The sequence below is a fragment of the Mesoplodon densirostris genome, chromosome 1 (genome assembly GCF_025265405.1).
Source record: "Mesoplodon densirostris isolate mMesDen1 chromosome 1, mMesDen1 primary haplotype, whole genome shotgun sequence".
Lineage (NCBI taxonomy): Eukaryota > Metazoa > Chordata > Mammalia > Artiodactyla > Ziphiidae > Mesoplodon > Mesoplodon densirostris.
Genome location: NC_082661.1, coordinates 34,969,256 through 34,993,269, shown reverse-complemented (window position 1 = coordinate 34,993,269; position 24,014 = coordinate 34,969,256). Strand labels below are relative to the sequence as shown.

At 43.0% G+C, this 24,014-nt stretch overlaps 1 protein-coding gene across 3 annotated transcripts in view; it reads right to left on the bottom strand.

Annotated features, from left to right (window-relative positions):
* Window positions 1–24,014, bottom strand: part of MYOF (myoferlin) — a 157,087-nt gene that overhangs the window by 79,646 nt on the left and 53,427 nt on the right. For all 3 annotated transcript variants that reach the window (XM_060101948.1, XM_060101957.1, XM_060101963.1), the window contains exons 6-19: window positions 21,696–21,862; window positions 20,922–21,050; window positions 17,444–17,506; window positions 17,316–17,366; window positions 15,756–15,786; window positions 15,168–15,283; window positions 14,400–14,526; window positions 12,371–12,474; window positions 10,363–10,431; window positions 10,221–10,264; window positions 7,631–7,713; window positions 5,475–5,513; window positions 3,632–3,756; window positions 2,500–2,616 (exon numbers count right to left, since the gene is read on the bottom strand). In XM_060101948.1, coding sequence (XP_059957931.1) covers window positions 2,500–2,616; window positions 3,632–3,756; window positions 5,475–5,513; window positions 7,631–7,713; window positions 10,221–10,264; window positions 10,363–10,431; window positions 12,371–12,474; window positions 14,400–14,526; window positions 15,168–15,283; window positions 15,756–15,786; window positions 17,316–17,366; window positions 17,444–17,506; window positions 20,922–21,050; window positions 21,696–21,862 — 1,265 coding nt within the window. The remainder of the gene's footprint in view (window positions 1–2,499; window positions 2,617–3,631; window positions 3,757–5,474; window positions 5,514–7,630; window positions 7,714–10,220; window positions 10,265–10,362; window positions 10,432–12,370; window positions 12,475–14,399; window positions 14,527–15,167; window positions 15,284–15,755; window positions 15,787–17,315; window positions 17,367–17,443; window positions 17,507–20,921; window positions 21,051–21,695; window positions 21,863–24,014) is intronic.

The following is a 24,014-nucleotide window of genomic DNA, read 5'->3' as shown; positions in this document are numbered from 1 at the left end:
GATTGCTGAGAAACCACAACAACATTTCTGCCTAACCTCAATTCCAACTGAATCTTCAAGAGCCATCGGTAACTACTCAAGGCCAGAACGACCCATGCGTTTCCATGGAGGCCTTTGGGTGGTTTCTAGCCGTTCTCTGGCATGATCCTGGCAGTAAATAGTACGTAAGCTACTCCACCTCTCCCCCTACCTGCTCCTCTTTTCCCTTTTTCTTAACTTGTCCTTAAGATCTATTATGATTCCTGGACTTCAGAGGTGATGGTGCTGTGGAGTGGACAGACTCAGGCCAGGACCCTGCCGACTGGACGAACCTGTTGCTTTTGACTCAGTGTCTCTTTACCAAGTAAAAAACAAACCAATATTAATTTACACTGCATGATCCCACAACATGAACCCTTCTTGGAATGCAGGGTAAGTAAGAGGAGGGCAGCAGCCTGAGGAAGCCTTTTGGGCAGGGGAGAGGGGTAGGTTGGGGTGGGGGAACCCGCAAGGAGAGGCCATAGGCAAGGGGGCATCAGTTAGCTGGCTGCCCCGGCAAACAATTCAGATTTCTGGAACATGTAAGGACCAACCCAGGATTCTTAGAAATAGCTGGAGAAGAGGTGGTATGTTTGTGTCTCTATATAAAATAATGGAGTATTATTCAGCCACAAGAAAGAAGGAAATCCTCTATTTGCCCGACAAAATGGATGGACCTGGAGGGCATTATGCTAAGTGAGATAAGTCAGACTGAGAAAGATAAATACTGTGTTATATCACATATATGTGGACTCTAAAAAAGCTGAATTCATAGAAGCAGAAAGTAGAATGGTCATTACTAGGGGTTGGGGGAATTGAGGAGATGCTGGTCAAAGGGTACAGACTTGCAGTTAGAAGATGAATAAGTTCTGGAAATCTAATGCACATCACTGTGGTCATAGTCCATAATACTGTATTATATATCAATACTTTAAAGTTGCTAAGAGACTAGATCTTAAAAGTTCTCACCACAAAAAATGATAGTTCTGTGACATGACAGAAGTGTTAGCTAACAGTAGGGTGGTATTCATACTGCAATATATAAATGCACCAAATCAACATACTGTACACCTTAAACTTACACAACGTTATATGTCACATGTCAATTTTTTTTAAGTTCAAAAAGAAAATAAACTATCATGATTTATCAAAAAGAAAAAACAACAGTCATAATAATGGTATAGGATGTGCCAGAAACAATTCAGTGAGCAACAGAGACAAGGTTAATTTAATATCAGGCTATCCATCACACACAACACACAGGCTAACAAATCTGTACTGCAGATGTCAATTAACTGACAAGGGAAAAAATTAAGCATTTAACTGTTTCATGATAAGAATATTCTTTTTTTTGTATTTATTGCCTTGAATTAATTACACTGACATTTGAATTTACTAGGAAAAAACTACATCTGTGGCTCTTTGCCATAAGAATCATGGATGTTATGCATAAGTTGTCTCCACAGTGGGGAAAGAGCTGATTTTAAAAAAGGAAAAAGAGGGCTTCCCTGGTGGCGCAGTGGTTGAGAGTCCGCCTGCCGATGCAGGGGACACAGGTTTGTGCCCCGGTCCGGGAAGATCCCACATGCTGCAGAGCGGCTGGGCCCGTGAGACATGGCCACTGAGCCTGCGTGTCCGGAGCATGTGCTCCGCAACGGGAGAGGCCACAACAGTGAGAGGCCCGTGTACCACAAAAAAATAATAATAATAAATAAAAAGAAAAAAAGACAAAGAAACAAGGACCCACTGTATAGCACAGGGAACTATATTCAATATTTTGTAATAACCTATAAGGGAAAAGAATCTGAAAAAGAATATATATATATATGTAAGTGTATATCTATATATATGTATGTGTATGTATATATATATAACTGAATCACTGTGCTGTACACCTGAAAACTAGCATGACATTGTAAATCAACCATACTTCAATAAAAATTAAAAAAAAAAAAGAACAAGAAATAGTTGGTAAGGTCAACCTGGAAGACTTCCTATCTTCGAGGAGGAGTGGCGTCTCAGAGCTGCTGTAATGTGGGCATTAATATAAACATGCCCTCACATGCTGGGAAGCCTGAGATATGGCAATTACTTCTGAAAGTGGAAGTAGCTAGTGGTGGCTGCTATATCATTTGGAACGTCTCTTGTGGCCTCCTCCCCACGACACACCCAAGCCCAGTTAGCAAACAGGCCATTCAGTTTGGGGGTATCACTGCTCTTGCTGGTTTTCAGTAGGGTAGTAACATCTCAAAGATAAAGCAAGTCTCATCACCCCCATAGGGCTGTGGTAGATAGACCAAGAGGGTGTGGAGTGGCACTTGCTATGACTCCCATCTCTCCACCTCTGCCACAGCCGACCCTTCAGTCCCTGGATGCCCCCTTCAGGCCTGCTGGCTCAGGCAGGCCAGCACTAACCACCCCACCTCCAACCCTCTGTAACACCCTTTCCATACCACACACGGTCCACACTCCAACATTTACCTCAACAACCAGCAGGTCATCATTTGAAATGGGCTCAAGCTTTTTATCTGGGGGTGTCTTTTCAAGTAAAGTGCTTAATTCAACCAAGATTCTGCCTCTGTAGGCAACTCCTTCCCCCTGAAAGGCAACAGCACAGGATTATTCTTCTAGGCATGAACAACAGTGAAAAGATCTGTCCCTCTATTTGGGCTCATCCAGCTACGACTTTAAGTTTCTCCTTCCCAAAAATGAATCAGTCAGCAACTCTCTCAGCTGATCTTTGGTATCTGAAAAAAGAGCCAATGACTTCAGGAAGGATCCCAAAGAGAGCCGGGGCTGAAAGGGGTCTTAGTCACGGCTGGTGTCAGAGGCTTTCGAGTCATGCTTGGATCCAGAAAGGGTTCCCAGATGCTGCGGTGGGAGTGGAAGGGGCTCGAAGTCTCCCTCACCCAACTTCAGCTCTGCATTTATCTGCATTAACTTTGCTCCTTTCCTCAGAAAAGGGAGGCTGCCATGTTGGCAACCAGGGCAAGCCTCAGAGTAGCCAGGAAATAAAAGAGAAAGATGTTCTGGGTGCGGCTGAGTGTGAGTATTAATTGTGGCTACTCCTCCCAATATACCAAGCAGTGTTGGCAACAGAACCCTCTGGAGAGGAAGTGAAAGCTTCCACCTCCACCCCCATCCCCAGGGCTTTCTCTCTACCCTCGTTCTTTTCGTGGGCTTTGGGAACTAACTAACAGACAGTACTTGGGCTTCTAATGTGGTAGAAAGACCACTTCCCATCTCTGGGCCTCCATGTCCTTGTCTATAAAATGAAGAGGTTGGATTGGATCAGGGATAGCAATGTCAAGCATGTCACCTCCAGTCTTTCGGCAAATTCCTAGAACATGGCATTGAATGGAATTCTGAGGTAGCACATTTGCTTTTTGGAAAGAGCCAACATTGATTACAGACATCTGCCTTAAGTCTAGGATGGGGGAATGGCCATACTATGCATTTGCAATTGCCACATTAGATGATCACTTGATCAGTCATCTGGTGGGTCTCTGGGGGTGGGGGGGGTCCCCTAAATGAGACTTGATTAATAACCATTAGAAGAAGGAATCACATTAACCAGTGTTCATTAATAACAAACCTTAATTGAAGAACTAACCTTTCCAGTATTTAGCTCATCATAGGGATCTGGGAATCCCGTGTACTCTCTGGGGCTTCCATAAAGGTTCAGATAACAAGGTCCAAAAGTTGGAACAAAGCCCACCTCTGTTTCTCCTGTATTTGCTGAGAGATAACATCATCATTAGTATTTTAGGCTTTTAACACTCAATCTGTTGAAATAAATATTAGTTATTAGTTAGCTGGGTGAGACTGTTTTCTTCCATTTTGTGAGTTAGTTGTATTAGTGCAAATTGTAAACACTTGTGAGAACTGCCATATTTCCCTTATCTTATTGCTATAAAACATTAAATAAAAAACATTTCCAGGGGGGAGTTCAGGTAAACTTATGTTATTCTTACAAAAAGATGATGCTATTCAAATGAAAGAATAAGAAGGGCTTCCCTGGTGGCGCAGTGGTTGAGAGTCCGCCTGCCGATGCAGGGGACATGGGTTCGTGTCCCGGTCTGGGAAGATCCCACATGCCGCGGAGCGGCTGGGCCCGTGAGCTATGGCCGCTGAGCCTACGCGTCCGGAGCCTGTGCTCCGCAACGGGAGAGGCCTCAACAGTGAGAGGCCCGCGTACCAGGGGAAAAAAAGAAAAAAAAGTAAGGAAGGTCTTTCTATGAATTAGTGGTGTCAAACAATGGGACAGACTGCACTGGGGACAGAGGAAATGTTAAGGCCAAGACGGCAGCCTATCTTTCAGGATGTGGTCAAAAGGATTCCTTTATGGATGAGAAGTTGACCAGATGACCTCTATGGCCCTCTTCCAGCTCTGTGCTTAAAACTAAGGTAGAAAGATAAATGTGAAGTAGCAGGTGAGCAGAATGCCGATTAATAAACAGTTGAGCAAACTATATACACGTGTAGTTTGCAATCTTTTCCACCTTTTTGAGGCTCCTTTGCATTTTGAACTTCTATTAAGTTATCATTTTATATTTTAATTTTTGACCCTTAAATAGCTTCTCATCTCTGTGACTACACTATAAATTCCTTTGGTAGGTGGGGTAAGATTCAAGCATGTTTTATTCTGACTCCCTAAGCACCCAGTCCTCGTTCTGTCTTGGAGTACTACAACATAAATATTTTTTGATTGGTTAAACAAATGAATGAAGGAGTGAAGTGTGACCAAATCTGCCAAGTTTGTTACAAACCTAAGGACTACTTAATAGTCACATAAAGTCTGACTATAAGATAATGAGATTGATTTTTAAAAACAAATAAGAATGAGTTATTATGCCAATAACATAAAGGCACATGATAAAACCTTAATTTTGCACAGTTTGCAAACTTTCTTACACGCAGTATCTCTTTTCCCTCTCACTACAACCTTGGGTGGTTAGCATGGCGGGGATTATCATGTTTATTTGAAAGAAAACAAATGTCTCTAAATCACAAAGTCTTCATCTATTAGGGTAACAACATCTGCCCTGACAGGGTTGTAAGGTCAAGCGTGAGAGCACTGAGCAAACTTGCAAAGAATGGCGAGTGCTGTGCAAACCCAAGGACATGTTATGATCCTGCATAGTTGGAAGATGAAGACCATAAATAACAATAACAAAAAAGTGTTATACAATTATTTACAATGAAGCCAGGATGGTATGCATCTAGGTGAAAACACGAGGCATGTAGCAAAGCCTGGTTAGCACATTTGTTTAAACTTAGCTTTGCAGGACAACAATACAACACTAATACAAAAATTGTTACTGTAGCAAAACTATTTTTAAGACAGCAAAACATAAAAAAATAGCTAAAAGCTAAAGGCAATCAATTGATAAGTTCTTAATAAGATAATAGTAAACAGAAAGATCTAGAAGATAGCAAAATTACAAAGCATAAACCTGTATATGATGCAGCCCCAGATCCCGAAGATGAGAAATCTATGTAGTAAAAATATGGTTGGTTAAACAAGAGAAACATGGACTTTATAAAAGAGACAGTGAAAAAGTTAATCAAATCCAATGCTAGGTAAGTGGTTTAGCAACACCAGAAAAATCCCAAATCCAGACTCAAATCACATCACCCTTTTGTAATGTACACAAACGTCACTGGTTAAATACAAAATGGCTCAAGACTTGTGACACCTGGCAGCACCATCACGCATGAAATAACCCAATCTCGTCAGCCCCAAGGCAGTGAAGCATCAGAGAAGTAGCTTCCCACCATCAAAGGAGGCCTGGGGAAGTTACCAACATTTCATGATTTTAATAAAACATTTACTTGTCCTGTGTCTAATTTAGTTGGGACTAAGACCAGATAATCCAAGTTAATTTAGCCTAAGGTTGTGTGAGCAAAGGTTTATAGTTTAAGGTACATTTTCTGTTTCTTTCAGGATGGGGAGGTTGGCAGCTGCTCATTGTTATTTTGAGACCCCGTTACGGACTGTCCGCAGGGCCTGCATGAGAGAAGGCATCAGAGACGGGCTAACACTGTAACTATTCATCTTCACTTGTGCTGGATGTTAACCACCATATCACTAAGAAAAAGGCTTATTCCACTATTTCTTGAATAATTATTTTTAGGTAATTATTTAATGACTTTCTGCTAAATTAAATGAATTTAAGTAATTTTTACCCTCCCTCCCATATAGTTATAGCATGATTTTAAGTACTCTATTGGTTGCCTTTAACCAATAAATTTAATCTAGTCTTTAACCAATTTTTTATCTAACCAATGATTTAATCTAACCTTTATATCTGCATCCCTCACTCGATAAAAAGAGGCTAATAGCATGCCTACCCTTCCCCACCTCTCCCCTTCCTTTTTTCACTTCTAAGCTCTATCTTCTGTACTTTTACATTGTACGAGGCGATGACATTCACCTTCTGTTTAGAGCCTTGACTACAGGTTTAACAAAAAATTTTTTTAAACAATTAATAGTGTTCACATTATAACAACACATTATAATAAGTATTGTTCTCTGCAGAGAAAAGGTGAGTTGTAATTCCATTCCTTTGTACAGGTCCAGCAGCATGGTCCCCTATGCCACTTAGCAGAGAATGTTTAGATGGAATCTCTTTCTCACCTTCTACCATTTGCTTAAAATAATGCTACACCTGACTTTATATTTGGACTATTATCTTCTTGGTTCAGCTCTTTATTTTTCTTGGAATTTCTAATGCCTTTTTTTCCCTTCTTCTTCTTGAGAGAGGAAATCTATATCTTCTTCATCAAATCTCTATTATGTTTCAGGTTCTTGGTCATACTATCTTTTGCTTGGCTTACAGTATCTTTTTAAAAATGTATAAAGTCCTCTCTTAAACAAGATAAGGATGAGAGGACCCTTAGGTTTCCTAAAACAAAATTTTGTCTCAAATTCTCTCACTTTACTCAATGTGTTTAATCTACTGGTATTTACAAGAATTTTATTTTGGTAACAAACAATAAGCTGCTCATATTATTAATGTGTTAACACTAAATTTTTTCTTACCGTCTTAATTTATCTCCTTCATTCCCTATTACAATTTCAGACCGTAATACCAAGTATAGGCAATTAGTTCTCAGTATGAAAAACAACAAAAGGTATATTGGTTATCAATGCTCGTTAGCATAAAATGCATAAAAACAAAATGTACATTATCTGGAGTGGACAGTACATGGTTCAGTTCCATTTGACCTTGTTCCTGCCAAGGAAGTCAGTAAAGAAGGGAACATTATTTTATATTTGGGTGGACTGGTGTCAATGCCACTCTTAAAAAAAAAAGGTACCCTCCGTATTGACGCTCAAAAATTTGTAAAACAGGTACTGGGAAAGAGTTTTTGGATTGAAGCAAGAAAGCAAAAAAATTTTTAACTCAGATAATTGATAGTTACCTAAATTATTAATTACTAATCAATTGTTTTGCTGGCCACCATCAAAACATCACTGAAATGGTTCACTAGGCTCATCACATTTGGCTTCTCAGAAACCAAGTCCATTGACAAGTGGCTACCCCAGTTCATTCCTTCTCCAGAAGTTCTCTGCCCTGTCTCATTCCTGCTCTGCTGTGTGACTCACCTTCCACTTCCCCACCAGAGGCAGCAATCTTAGAGAGGTGCAGATACGTTGTCCCAACGACATCATTTTTGGTAAGACGGTCCCTGTGTATAAAAGAACAGGTTAAGACCTCCACCTATGAAGACAGATCTTCGTTTCAACAATAATAAGAGAGAGCTAGAAAAGACTCTAGACCTCAGAAATCTTTCTGTCCAGTGGGCCTCAAGCTGTACCGTACTTTAAAACCACTTGGAAACCACCACCGCTCCCCACCCCTGCATCCCACACCACCTCTCATCTCCTTGTCTCAAATTCTCTCACTTTACTCAATAAAGTGAGACTTATTGAGTCTTACTTTTGAGACCATTCTGATGCAAATGGTCCGCCAAGCACCCTCTGAGAAAAATTGATCTAGTCGGACAACTCATTTCAGTTATGGAAACTGAGATTTTTACAGAGGTCAAGGGACTTGCCTATGGCCACACTCAGTACCGTTGTCATAAAGTGAATGGATCAGTTGCAGGCACATACATGATAAGGGTAAAAAAAATCTCATTACATAGAATAAGTGCATGTATCTTATTTTATCATGTTCATACTGACTACTGTGACGGTTTAACAACGACAGTGGGCTATTTCTAAGGGTGCTTCATAGGGGAAAAAATTCCCTTTCAATTCAAACATTTCTTGAACATCTACTGTGTGATAGATGCTATTTTTCTGACTTCATTTGCTTGCCTATAACCTAAATCTTATCTATATGGTTGGGATAAGTTTGCCCACTACAAGTACCTACAACTGTGTATATTTCTGTGAGTATCTTAGAGAGTCTGTGAGCCTAACATGAAATGGTCTATAGCTGGGCACATAGTACATGTAACACACGAGGTTTATATTGATAACATCCTCTGTTTAATTCCTTCTCTTCTTTATTCCATCTAGTGTCACACCCACTCTAAAGTTTAGGACCCCATGGGTGGGGGAGGAAGTTTCATTCAGTATTTTGAGGAAAGCTTATACTATAGTATATTATTATGATTATTATAGAATATTATATGTTATATATAATATTATACATTACATAGTATAATAATATTAGGTTATAGAAAGTGACTAATTAAACACAGTATACATGAGAAAAAATTATCTTTAGGTAGTAAGCCACATGCATGGGGCTTGCATCCTCTCTGTCCATCCAGAAGAGTCTGGACTACATTTAAAGAATCCTTAGCTTTCCCTCAGTTGTGTAAATACCCTACAGGGTATGTAACCAAAGATCTGGATCCAAGGATTCCCCAGATAAACAAGGTCTCTCTGCACATCCTATCTACTATTGCTTTGGAGAGGGCAGACTAGATCAGGGAAAAAAACCACCATTTGTTGTGACCACGGGCAACTCTGGGATGGCTCAGCTAGCAATCAGCCCACTGCAGAGTCTGTAGGCCAGAGTGGTTACCTGATCTATGTAGGGTCCAAGCTCACACTTCTGACAGTTCCTGAGGCCCCTGGAGCACCTTCAGAGTGTTGACTAGGGGTCCCAAGTAACTTAAAATGAGCTCATGCTCAACAGAAGGGGCATTTTGGCCTCAGGCCTCTTCACGACCCTCAATGAACTGTGATGTAGTTACTGAACAAAGAAGGCCTTCTCCCCTCTTCCCAAAGTGACTTGTTGCCATAGTACCAAGAGGGTACAAACATGAAAGTCAAATACATTTAGCCAAAGGAAAAACTAGGGCCAGACAGGATGGGGGCCCAACTGGGTCTCTAACTATCTGTGTGACTGTGGGTAAGTCACCTGACTTCTCTGAGCCTCAGTCTTTGTCTGTAAAATGAACTAATCATAGTCTCTATTCCATAGGGTTACTCTAAAGACTAAATGGAATAATGTAGGGAAGGCAAGAGGCACAGCACCTGGCACTTAGCAGTGCTCAAAACACAGCAGCTAACATCATAATAAACATTGATGATGATGATGATGGTGATGATGGTGGTGGTGGTGGTGGTGGTGGTGATGATGATGCCGGTGCCAGTGATGATGCTATTTACCATTTCCACTCTCAGGGAGCTAAGGCTGTCGATTGAATGCCCCATCCAACTAGAACATACCCAAGAATGGCTTCATTATGGCCAATCATTGCTAGGATGCTGGTCTAGTATAAAGTCCAACAAAATATTTCAATGAATTTTCTTTGCATTCATATAAGGAGCTCTGTCTACTTTCCTTTCTAACAATAACAAAGAATAGCTCTCAGAATGTTTTGGTGATTCTTCCCAAGAAACAGTTTACTCCATTTCTGAAGTCTATTTTGGACAGCCTAATGGTATGTAAAGCCTTGATTTCTTATCTTGATTTCTTGTCTTATATTCAGATCATTTTTCCTTCCTTTTGTTTGTGAGCAGTTGAACCAAGATATCCAAAGCTTTTCTGTAACAGCCACTATTATTATTTTTAAAGAAAACACCCAATTCCAGGAGCAGTGTACCCCTTCCCCCTGAAAGAAAAAGCAAATGTCCCTAAAAATAAGAGTTAGACCATCTGAAGTAATGTTTCTCAATATCCAAATATTTAATTCTTTAATTTTGAATTAGACACAAGTCCTTTTTAACTCACCAGTCATATATTGTTAGTTTTATTTTTTCACACACTGAAGGAAACTGTTAAAGAGAAACAGAAAAAAAAGTAGTTATTTCTCAACTTATTCAGTAACAATTAAAGTATTCTTACTTTTTTCTAAAAGAAAAGCAAGTCAAACCTTGATCTGAAGATTGACGACTTGATTCCACTCAGGGTTTGCATTTTTCTCAATTATATTTGTGCAAACCTATAAAATTATCAAAACAAAACAGTAGGTATTCAAGTTTCTAATTTCGAAAAGTTTACAATATATGCATACTGGATTATGACGCTAGCAGTTTACTTATAAGTTATAGACTTGGTATCCTCGTTAAAGTTTATTTTTCTTGATAAAAATTTGGTAAAATATGACACGGGTTTAACATTGATCTTTGCTTCTTCTATGCACAAAAAGCTAGTTTTCAATCGCCAGATTACTAACATTGGATTCGTGTAATGATACAAGAGTAAATATTTACTGAGCACTTGTTACATGCTGTCTAATAAGCATCTCTACACTAACATGTCCAAACAGATCTTTTGATCCTGCCCACCAGTCCTTCTCCCTGCTCCCCAAAATGGCTGCTCTTTCCACTGATGTTCACAAGGGTGTTCAGGCTTGAACCAGAGTCAGCCACAACCCCTCTCTTCCCTTCACATGCCTCATCCAACCCATTAGTAAATGCTGACACCCCTAGTGTCATCCCATCTTCCCCCGGATGCCTGCAGCTGGTCCCCATCTGGATCCGCACTTCCTCTCCTGCCTCCTCACTTTCACGTCACTCCTGTGTAGCATCTTCCATCAGCTCCCCAGGTATACTTGCAGTCCTGATTCATATTCTGCCTGCCCCCCGACCCCACCTCTTTGAGCTCATCTCAGTTTCGTCCCTTGCTCGCTCCACTCCAGTCACGTTGGCATTCTTTTGCTGCAAATGTGTATCCTCCTTGGGGCCTTTACATCTGCTCTTCCTTTTGCCCGGAAGCCCCCCCTCCCCACCAATATATCTGCATTATCCAGGCCTCTGCTCAAATGTCACTTCCTCCAAGGTGTCCCACTTGATTACCTAGCTGGATACGCCTCCAACACCCCACCCATCACTTCTTGTCCGCTGCTTTATTTTCTGCAGAGTACTTAGCACTAACTGAAATTACGCAACTTCTTATTTGCTTGTTTACTGTTGTCCCTTCTGTTACAAAGTGAGCTCCATGAGCACAAAGAGTGTCTCGCTCAACTGTCTCGCTCACTTCTTTATCCCCAGCTCGTGGGACAGCATCTGACACCTAGTAGGCTTACACTGTTTAATTCCCGAATTAATTAACTCTTTCAACAATCCTATGAGATTATCATCATCCTCACATATAGCTCAGGAAACTGAGACTCAGAGGTTAAGGAATTTGCCTTCACTCCTTATGGACAGGGTTCAAGTCTGAATTTAAATCTGGCCTCATTTAGCTCCAGAACTGAGAACTTTTCTGCCATCTCCCACTGACTCTTCTAGGACATAACCCAGTCTGTGTGTGTAGTTTGCCAAATCTCACTTTCACGTGGTTCAAATACACAGAAGGAGAAGATGCTACTTCCTCATGCCCAGAACTATCCGTGATACATCATTATTCTAAATACTATGGAATCCCACTCTCCAATCTTAGACCATCTCTGTAGGTAAAAGTGGTAGTTACAGGTGTTCCTACACCAAGAGTCTCCCAGCATTTTTCAGAGGACTGGGATGGGGTTCCCCTGCCTGACTGTCTAGTTTCTGCAGCTCAGTGAAGCATGGATGGTGAGAAACATGACAGGAGTGGGCAGCTGGGTACTGGGGGCTGTCCTCTACCACATTTACCAGGGATCATTATTGTTCGCTAGGGACTTTGCCTAGTAGTAAGATAATGCTTAGACCTGGGAAATCACTTCCACCGTTCTAATCTTCCAAAAGACTGAATACTTTGAGTCCTGTACACTTTCCACTCCAAAATAAACCTCTGGGGAAGTCTGGCATGTTCAGACTCAGATAATCTGTGTTTCTGTACAGTGCCCAGCTCATCAGGGGGCCAATTTAACAAAGAATAAGCAAGAAATCACTCCAAGGGAAGCACGGCGTTGTAAAAATGTGTTTCTAGAGGCATCTGTATTTAGATCACATACAAACCTTTTTTCCAGCAAAAGAAACTTCTACAAAAGGATCCACTAGGTTTTTCTTATCTGCACTGCCTCCAAATATTTCCTTTACTGTCTGTGAGAAGGCATCATCCACTGGAAAGCAACATGTCACACAGCAGAAATTAAATTTGATTCTCTTAAAAGAACAGAAATCACTCAGCAAAATTAAAAATTTTCTCCTGTACAGAAAAACAGTTGCAACAAGAATCATTCTCAAAAGTACCAAGTACCAGTGCCACTGGATTGCAGAAATCCTTTTTGTCTTAGCTGAAAGAGAAAATCAACAGGAGCGCCTTGAAAAAGAAATCAATAAATTATTATGTTGAGAATCAATCATTTACTGAGGAAAACAGTAGAATAAAGAAAGTCCATCCAAGTGGGATAAGAGGCCATTCAAAATCTCAGGCCTAGTTTCAATTTGGAAAACGTTCCTTAGGTCAGCATAGAGGCCTTATCTGACTTTTTCTGAGAAATTCAAGGAAATTTGGCATGATCATCAATATTATGTTTAATCAACTACAAACAGCAGGCCTCTGTTTTAACAAACTTAAAAGTGAACAGAGTTCAGCTGAATAGGCCCAAGTAGGCCATATAATGTGAGGCTTAATTTAGTCACTTCATTTAAGATATTTCTGAGGGAAAGATGGTCTGGGGAGGCAGTATAGGGTGTTAAACAAGGTTGGGGGGGGGCAGTTCCCCAGGAAAGTAGCGAAAGCTGAAGCGCTCCATGGCCTGTACAGTGGGTGCTGCCTCCTAGGGATTGGGAGAGGGGTCCTACGTCCCAGGACCCAGCAGGAAGCAGACAGGCCAGGTTAGGGAGAGAGGATGCTTGGTCCTCAGCAAGGACAAAGGAGTAATTGGACTAGCCTCTGCGAATAGAATCACTCTAAGCAATTCTCTTAAATGCATCCAATCTCTTAATATAATAGTGACGGACTTCTAGTTATTGGCACTTAATCTCCTTTTGCTCAGCCATTTTTAATAATCAGATAGCAAACACATTTGTTTGTTTATAACATTTCAGTTTCATTTGGGATGAAAGGAGTTGGCAGTGCTGACTGCTGACCTCTGTTTGGTGTTCTCTAGAATAAGGGGAAGATGGGGGACCCTGAAGAGAAAAGGGATGGGGATGAATGGGCCAGAGGCTCCATAATGGCCATGGGTCATGACCAATAGGCTGCCCCATGAACCTGTTTGGGTAGCTTTCAGTGGGCCCCAAATGAATGCAAATAACTTCATGAAGGCCTTTAAAAAGAAAGACAGGGACTTCCCTGGTGGCACAGTGGTTAAGAATCCGCCTGCTCAGGTGCTTTGTGACCACTTAGAGGGGTGGGATAGGGAGGGAGACGCAAGAGGGAGGAGATATGGGGATATATGTATACGTATAGCTGATTCACTTTGTTATAAAGCAGAAAGTGGCACACCATTGTAAAGCAATTATACTGCAATAAAGATGTTAAAAAAAAAAAAAAAAAGAATCCACCTGCTAATGCAGGGGACACGGGTTCGATCCCTGGTCCAGGAAGATCCCACATGCTGTGGAGCAACTAAGCCCGTGCGCCACAACTACTGAGCCTGCGCTCTAGAGCCCGTGAGCCACAACTACTGAGCCCACGCACTGCAACTACTGAGCCCAGGTGCCTAGAGCCCATGCTCTGCGACAAGAGAAGCCACTGCAATGAGAAGCGTGTGCACCACAACGAAGAGTAGCCCCCGCTCGCCGCAACTAGAGAAAGCCCACGCGCAGCAATGAAGACACAACACAGCCAAAAATATATAAAATTAAAAAAAAAAAAGAATGGAGGCCTACTGTAGTCAGGAAGTTATTACCCTAAACTACTGCTAAGAAAGGCAATTAGCATATGCTTCAGTTAATGTCTCCTTCAAAAAAATCTTTTAAAAAAAAGAAGAAGACAGACCTACAGCGGGAGCACTGATCGCTATTCAACGTATGATTTTAACACATCTAATCACGCAGATAACTGACAATCCTGGGGCAGGATTAAACCGATACATACTCTGGGGGATGTCCTCCGCTCGGTAGATCTTCAGCAGGAAGGTCACCCATCGGAGGGCGATGCCAGCAGGGAGTAACAAGTTACTCTCCACGTCATCACTGTCATTACCACGATCTTGTGTCTCAGGCTATTGGGGACATAAGATGACAAATTATACACACAGGAAAGCAGAACTTGAAGAAGCCAAATTGGTGCTTATAAAATAAAACCAGTCAGAACTGTTTTCATTAGGATTTCCTGTGTTTTGGGCTTAAGAGTTCAGCACCAATTCCACCTCAAAACTGCTCTATAAAATCAATGCTCATGTTTCTTTGATCAATACACTACAAGAAAATAATGTGTCCTTTTGTAATCTTCTGAGCACTAAATAGTAAAAGAGAGATAGCTCCTGAAGTTCTTCTAATTTCTTTCTGGCCACTGGCTTGCTGCCCAATTTTCTAGAATAACAACTGTCCCCTTAGGTAGCGATGCCTGATTGTGCAAGGGAGCCATGCTCTGTAGATGCAGTGATGCAGGGAAGTCTTAAAAACACACGTATCTTTACTGAATGAAAAACCCACTCAGACACCAGGAAGGAGCCTAAGTGAGCTGGAATAATAATTCTGTCATGAAGAAAAGAACAACTTCTGGAAAATCGGAGGAACTGGAGGGTTGGAGTTACTGATTGAAAGCTGTGCTCCATTTCACAACTATTGGTACCCACTGGCTTAACTCCTAGTCCTCTTTTTTAGTGAAAAAAATGTAGAGGGTAGAGAATTTGGGGCTCACGGGAGGCTCATCTCCGGTTCCCAGGACAAACATGCTGACTTTCAAGTAGCCTTTAGCACCCGAGCTGGTATCTTCAGGGTCATTGAGGAGAAGCCATTTTCTCATGACAGCATGACCTAAAATAAAGAAGGCGTAAAAGGACAGGGATACTCTAAAGAGAAGCTGACAGGTCTGTGATTTCATCTGTGGTAAGATAAACAAGCATGTCCTCCAGTGTGTCTTCATGACATGCCAAATTCCCCAGCTGAGACTCTATATTAATGTCCTCTGCTTTGCCCTAACTCCCCACCCATGTCCTGCCCTGGTGTGACTTAAACAAGACTCTAAGCTCTATTCACTGGTTTTATAAGTTGATTTTGATAAGGTTAAAATACCCTCAACAGAAGAGAAAATTATCTATTTGTTACTATTTGGATGATTACCACTAAAAAAAACCAAAAGCCATCCATGCTGAACTGCTACTACCATAATTCCCACTAAGTATCCTTTCCTCTTCTCAATCAAGAAAAACATTTTTTTGATTCTCCTTGATCCCTCAAATTTTCTAGATTCTCAGAGTCTTCAAGTTCATGGGAGAACATTACTTACCAGGTTCATCATAAATGAATCCGACATCAATCTGGGAAAAAATAATTTAAAGTAGTTCAAACAGATTTTAAAATCAGTTTTGTCACTTCTAGAAACCATCGTTATTATTACACTTAAAAATAAGGCTTTTGACTAGGCAAATTTCTTTGAGATCCAACATTTCCATCTTACCCTCTCTGTATACCCAATGCCTGGCCTGATGTGTGACACATAGAAGGCTCTCAATCCATCATTTTGAATGAATGAGCTAGTCTTAGAGCTGGAAGAGACATGGTGGCCAATGTGTCCTGGTTTGCTTGAGACTTTTCCAGTAGCACAGAAAGTCTCACATTCTGTGGAAACTCTCAGTCTCAGGCAAACCTGGACTTTGGTCACCCTATGGGAAGTCACCTATCCAGTATTCCTCCTCCTTTTTCTCCAACTGATTAACGCTAAATGCTAATACTAATGTACCCACTGATTGGGCACTTCACTATGCCAAGTGCTGTGCTAGGTGCTTTATATATCCTATCTCACCTAGTCTTCACAATGATCCCATTTTACAGATGAAGAAACTAAGGATCACAGAGGTTGACACGTGGCTAGTTTGTGGCAGACAGTGTATGAACACAGGTCTGCCAGACCCAGATCATCTTCTAGGACTTCTAATGACTGGGAGCTCCTTCCTTCAAGAAGCAGCCCAGGGCTTCCCTGGTGGTGCAGTGGTTAAGAATCCGCCTGCCAATGCAGGGGACACGGGTTCAAGCCCTGGTCCGGGAAGATCCTACATGCCACAGAGCAACTATGCCTGTGAGCCACAACTACTGAGCCTGCGCTCTAGAGCCAGCGAGCCATAACTACTGAGCCCATGCGCTTAGAGCCCGTCCTCCGCAACAAGAGGAGCCACTGCAATAAGAAGACCGTGTACCGCAATGAAGAGTAGCCCCAGCTTGCCACAACTAGAGAAAGCCTGTGCACAGCAACGAAGACCCAATGCAGCCAAAAATAAATAAATAAAAATAAATTAAAAAGAAGAAGCCCATCCCACATAGAACTGCTGAGAAGGCACCAACCAAGTCTTTGTCATTAACTGCAGTGTGAGTTACTTGGAAAAGCATCTTGATTCTCTTCCCTGGTTTGGCTTGCCTTTCATACTCCAGATTTACAGTAACTGGCTTTGTAGATAGAGCTCTGGGCCACTGGCAAGTGGAGCTGGGTAATGGGCTTCTTGCCACGGTCAAGCACCCTTCCCTTTGTGGCAGTGAACTGGCTTCCACCCACAGCAGGAACTCTGTGAAGGGCCCTGGTGTGCCAGTTTCTGGGCATCTTGCTTTAGGACACTGGTAAGTGCTGTACTTTGGAAGTTGACTAGACCCAGGTCAGAGGACACTCAACTGGCTTCTAGTGCCCAGGGCATTCATGTCCAGTCTTCAACAACAATCATAGCATCAATGCCTTACACATGACCTTAAGAGATGTCACCAAGATGGGCATCCTGAGACCTGGCCAGGAATCAGATTCCTCATTATGAAAGTGCCCATCTTTGATGTAAGTTGCATGAAACAGACAGTTGACACCCACCTTAAATTCCCCCATCAGACAATCTGCCCGCAGAGAATGGGAATTATAAACCTGGAAGAAAGGAGAGCAGTTATCGGCTTCATCTGGCAGTTAGTAAGCACTACCCTCCTACTCCGTGGCCCCCTTACCCGAATGCTGATGACCTCATCCATCAATTCAGAAGGACTCAGGTGGACATTGTAGAAAAATAACTGTCGAAATGAGAGAAAAATATTTGAATATCAGCAGGGGTAGTCTAAGGTTTAGTGGGATCTGATGCTACAGTTTGGGGGGGAGGGCTCTCCTAAAAAACTACAAGACACGGGCTTCCCTGGTGGCGCAGTGGTTGGGAGTCCACCTGCCGATGCAGGGGACGCAGGTTCGTGCCCCGGTCCAGGAAGATCCCACATGCCGCGGAGTGGCTGGGCCCGTGAGCCATGGCTGCTGAGCCTGCACGTCTGGAGCCTGTGCTCCACAACGGGAGAGGCCACAACAGTGAGAGGCCACAACAGTGAGAGGCCCGCGTACCGCAAAAAAAAAAAAAAAAAAAAACAAAACTACAAGACACAACCCCAAATTAGGTGTGACCACATGAACCCACTGAAGGACCTTGGAAAAGGCTCTCAGGTTAAGTGTCGTGAGCTTCAACTTAAACTCTGCATGTCAGAAAAAGGAAAAAAAGTTAAGTAACAACTGTAGTGTTTTTTTAACTAAATAAAACTGTTCATTTGGGACCAGATATCTAGTAGCTAACTAAAGATCTAAGGCAGGGACTTCCTGGTGGCGCAGTGGTTAAGAATCCGCCTGCCAATGTAGGGGACACGGGTTCGAGCCCTGGTCCAGGTAGATCCCACATGCCATGGAGCAGCTAAGCCCAAGCACCACAACTACTGAGCCCATGCTCTAGAGCCCACAAGCCACAACTACTGAGCCCACGTGCCACAACTATGGAAGCCCATGTGCCTAGCGTCCGTGCCCCGCGAGCCCGTGCCCCGCAACAAGAGAAGCCACCGCAATGAAGAGTAGCCCCCACTCGCTGCAACTAGAGAAAGCCTGAGCAGCAACAAAGACCCAACGCAGCCAAAATTAATTAATTAATTAATTAATTAATTAATTAAGGAAAGAAAAAGAGATCTAAGGTTATTTCATGTGCTTAAGGCTTGCATGTCTGGAAAGTTGAGGTTAATTCTCTTCTATTTTTAGTGCTACTGTTTCTATCCAGTGACTCTAATTTTATTCTTTCTAACAAAACACTTTTAAAGCCAACTCTGCCCATTAGATAATGTTAGGGCCTCAGTAGAGTCGGTAGAGACCACATTTTAACTCATTGTTACAGTTAAGTTTAAGGTTGATTCCTGGGAAATGAAAATTGGGTATAAAAAGGTTGTACCATAAAGCCAAAGTTTATGTGCCAATAAACTTTTGTCCTAAGAGAGAAAGACTGAGCATTTACTTAAACTGAGACTTGTTTCTACTTTTTACTTAGAAATATTTCAAATTCACAGAAAAAAATGAAAATTGTAAATAAACACCATCTTTCACCTACGTTCACCAACTGTCATCGTTTTGGGACACTAGCTTTTGGCTTTGTCACTTTTTTTTTTAACTGAACTATCTGGAAGAAGGTTCTAGATAACGTAACACTTCACTCCTTAAAAATACATTTGCATGCATCTCCTAAGAGCAAGGATATCTTTTCATAAAACCATAATATAATTATCACACCCAAGAAATTTAACATGTAACATAGTCAATTTTCAAATTTCTACAATTTTCCTGAAAAACGTTCTTTTTAGCTTTTTTTAAAATCTAGAATAAAATAAATAAGTAAATAAATAAATCTAGGATTCACTCAAGGGTCTTACTTTGTATGTGGTTGTTGTATCTTTTTAGTTTCCTTTTATCTAGAACAATACTCCTGGCTTATTTTTGTTGTTTGTTTATTTCTATCAAGACCAGTTGCTTTGCAGAATATCTCACAATCTGGATTTTTGTCAATTTTTCCTCATCGTTAGATTCAAGTTGACCATTGGACAAGAAATGACACAGATGATGCCAATTACTTACATTATGTCACATCAGGACATACATGTCCATTTGTCCCATTATTGGTGATACCAAGTTTAATCACTTGGTTAAGAATATGTGTGTAAACTAGGGATTTTTTTAGTAAAATCCTTTTATTGATTTATGAATTGGTCTGAGAATCAGTTATTTGATTCTTCCCTTTTACCAAGAGATCTAATCTCAAAAGAATTCATGAAAATGGAAAATTCTGAGCTGGAGATTCCTGCAGAATGAGGTTGAGTAAATATTTGTCCTGCATTATAAACACTTGGATGGGTCCTACGCTCTAGGCATCAAGTCGTCCCATATCTCATCCTCCCTGCAATCGTCTTGTCCTCCAACGTGACTCTCTCCCAGCCCTTCCTGAAGTCCACTTCCAGTGCCCCATCTCCATAGGCACCCACCTCTGTGTTAGCTTTGACACTACCTAGCTGCCTGCTGTTGCCTGCAATACATCTAAGAAGTTAGAGGTGAGAATAAGGTGGGGCCTTTGAAAAGCTGGGGTCCAGGTTGAACAAAGGGAAAGAAACAGGAGCACCACATAGAAGAAACCAGTTCCTTTTGTGAATAGAGGTCAGAAAAAAACCAACACCAGAGCCAGGGCTGGGATTACAAGCTGTAGGGACCTGTGGTACCTGTGGGACCTGTGGTACCAAAGGCCTGGCCTCAGAGACCAGAGCATGAGACCCAAGGAACCTCAGAAATGCATCTCCTCAGCAGAGTAAGGCTGGACTCCGAAAAATTCCCTGAACTTATCATTTCTCTTCAGAGTCCTAAACGTGGAGTTTTGTGGCATTGAAGACCACTGTCAAGGTATTCAGTATTTTTGAGGAGTGTTGCAGAAGAGGTCAACAGAACAGGCTATAACCTCAGTATGGAGGAAAAAAACCGTTTTTGCTCATAATTGCTTTTTTTAACCTATATTATTTTTATAGTCAAGTAGGTTTTGACACCTTTAAAAATCGGGTTACTTAGTTACATGGAGTCACCACTCAGAGACATCTGCTAATTAAAAAGAGCAAAGGCTGGGTTTCCCTGGTGGCACAGTGGTTGAGGGTCCGCCTGCCGATGCAGGGGACGTGGGTTTGTGCCCTGGTCCGGGAAGATCCCACATGCCGCGGCGTGGCTGGGCCCGTGAGCCATGGCCACTGAGCCTGTGCGTCCGGAGCCTGTGCTCCGCAACGGGAGAGGCCACAACAGTGAGAGGCCCGCGTAACGCAAAAAAAAAAAAAAAAAAAGAAAAACAGAGCAAAGGCAGGTGTAAGTGCTTTGTGTGCTCCATCATAAGGGTTGCGAGGACCCATTAGAAAGGTCTCCCTCCACAAGTTGTTGCAAAACCACCAGAAAGACACTGGCAGCTCTGAGAACCAGCGACAAAGCAGGCCACTTGACTTCAAGACCCAGTGGTTCTTAGAGCAGAACGTTTAACACTGGAACTTTGTACTGTGTGTGCACAGGTGTTCCCCTCCCACAGGGAACTGGGGAGAGGTGGGTGGAAGCCGGGAAGGTGCATATAAATAAAACAGACTCACAGAGCAGGACATGCATTCACCCGTTTACCTCATCAAAAAACGGATTGTTCCCTCGCTTGATTCTTGTTCGGTGGGTCTGGCCACAGATGTGGACTTTGACCACAGGCTTGATGTTGTTGCCACTTAACTGCCGGCCCTCGATCACCCAGATACGGATCTGCAAGCACAGGAGGGGAGTCGTCACTGAGCCTTTCCCAGCACGGCATGTAAGAGAATCCTCAGGTGTGGCCTCAGCTCGTTCACCTGTCAGGACCGTTGAAACCAGGCCAGCGCAGCTTTGCAATGTCCTGTGCTTGCGGACTGGGGGCAGCCACCTGCGCTCATTCTCATGATGGGAACTGGGGTTGGGTTGCAAAAACCAAGATCAGTAGTGGGGTTGCAATAGTCCAGAGCTGGCCCAGGAAAGCACAGGACACGACGGAGGCTGCTGCTCAGACCCCAGCCTCCTACTTGGTCTTCCTGAGCCCTGAGAGGTACCAACTCACTCCATGGCTGCCTCCCAAGGAAGTAGCCAGAGCTGTGAAAAACACAATACCTGTGACTCTATTCTTTGATTAGCTCTTTCCTACCACCGAAGGGGATTTTATTTCTCTGAAGAGCCTCATGTGGATTGACTACATCTACTGCTGCTTGCAGAAGACAGATGGGGAGCTCTTCCTATTGGGTTTGTGCCCTGACATCTCTTTTTATTAGTTGAGCCACTGCCCACAGGCAGAAGCTCTTCCAGCAACACCACAATTGCCAGAAGCTGGACAACAGAGTGTTGGTCCAACGGGAATACGGCCCCTCGGGCTGTTCCTACCTGGAAGTCCTGTGGCTTGTTGGACAGCATCCACCGGCTGTTCTTCCCTTTTGTGAGCCTTCGGGCAAGGTGAGCTTCCGACACCATCCGTCCCTGGCCCCTGGGCCCCGGGGCCCTGACCGTACTGTCCAACCCGTCTTCATCACCGCCATCCTCCTCCTCTTCTCCTAAAACACCAAAGAGGGATCCGTCAGAGATGGCCCTCACCCTGCATGCGTCTGAACACTCTGGTTTCCCGGACCCAAGAGGGTTTTCCGTGTTCCTGAGGCAGCAGGTGAAGGAGACACTTCTTGGTGGCACTGACTTGGGATGAGTTGTGACTCAGATACAGCTTTTTTAGGAAAACGTGTTCACGTGCATCAGAGCACTCATTCAGGCTGTCTTCAAGGTGACAGGGAGAACGTCAGAGGCCATGGGGAGAGCAAGGAGATGGTGCAAATGGACCCAGCCAGAAATCACTCAGTTCTGACCTGGGAACCCTGCCTGAGGTCAGGGGCCTTCCTGCAGCAGGACGGCAAGGCAGGGAAATGCTGGGGAAAATTGAAGCCTTGCAGGGGATACTTCAACTCCACCCTTCCCACTACAGATCTTTTCTCTAGATCTTTACTCATGAGGTTTTGTATTGTCTCCTTTCTGCCTGAGCCTCCTGATTCTCCAATGCCCTCTCCACCCTCATGGCAGATGAGAAACTCACCCCCAGTTTCTTGCCATGCAGACCAAGCTGGCCATCATGCTCTCCCTTCATCCTCCTGGTCTGTCACTTCCATACGCATCTGTCCCCTAGCTTCTCTTCACACTCAGGGGGAAAATGTGTTTCAAGTGAACCCCCTCCTCACGCCTGAGATTCCACTCCCTGCTGATTCTTTGGGGACCCCTTAAATGTCCCCCCTTTCAAGTGCCTCCAGTGGCTCCTTCCCCATAGGGACCGCCCCTCTGCCTTCAGATAGACACAGATCTTTCTCTCCTAAAATAACAAAAAATCAACTCTGCCTTCTATATCTTCCCTTTTTATTATTCACAAACTCTTTAAAACTCAATGACAAACTTCAGTTATTTTTTTCTTAATAGACAAAAAGTTTGAACTCCTGGTAATCTGTACAATATAATTCAAGAGAGACTAGAAGACCAACTAACTACCTTGTCTAAAAAATACCAGCATTTGCACTCCCTACCTTTGGATCTTGAACCTCCTCCTTTACAACGCAAAATCACGTAGGAGACAATTTCAATATGGAGTCATCTGCCAGTCACTGACGTCATAGTATGAATTAGTTCCATCAAATCACCGTGTAGCACGGCTCTTAAAGCTTGGGCTTTGGAGTCATGCTGTTTGGGTTGGAATCCCAGTTTTGAGCTACGTGAGTCTGAGTAAGTCTCTTAATTTCTGTTTCAGTTTCCTCATTTGTAAAAAGGGGGAAATAATAGTATTTACCACTAGGTTATTGTAAAAATAAAATTAATGTATATGCAAGGCCTTTAATACTGTGCCTGGCACAAAGCACAACCCAACAAATTAATCTTTTCTTCCTTTTTCTTCTTTTTTTTAGTTTTGTTGAGAAGTCAGTTTTGTTGGAGCACTTCCTAGCGAGCAGTTAAGGGGCGGGGGTGGGGGGCAGTGAGTGAGCAGCACAGGGGACAGGGCCTAGAGTAAGAAAGGGGCAACCACAAGGAAGTAAAAGGTCCCCCCAGTGTACTGCCTCAGAGTTTAGTCCAGGAGGAAACTTCCTCCTCACCACCCCTCCATTCATTCTCGTCCCGTCTAAGCCCGGCACCTGTTCTGCAAAGGTCAACCTCTTCCTGCTAAGCTCAGGGCCCTTTTCTGAATCCTCACGCTTCACCTTCCATGGCATTGGACACTAGGGCCCACGCATACTTCTCTGAATTGTGCAGCTCTCCTGCTGGCACTCTGACTAAATATTTTCAGCGTCTTTCGTGGCCCCCCTCTTTGTCGCCAATTCATCAAGTGTGCGTTCCCGCTCTGTTCCTCAGCCCTCTGGCTCCTTTGACCCAACATTCTCTGGAACCACACTTCAGCCTTTCAAGGAGCCACAGACCCGCAGAATTTAGACTAGAAGGGACCTTAAAGATCCTCATCTAACCTGCCCCTCACCCCATTTTATAGGTAGAAAAACTGAGGTCCAGAAAGCTGAAGCAACTTGTTAGGTTATTAGGAGCTGAGCTAAAACCAAGACCACATCTTCGCCCTCCCTCACTGGTTTAAGACTGGATCTAGAACCAGGCTGCAGGTGAAGGTGATGCTGTGCCCCTAGTTCCTCAACATCTTTGTCAGGACACCAGGAAACCCCACAGAAGCCACGG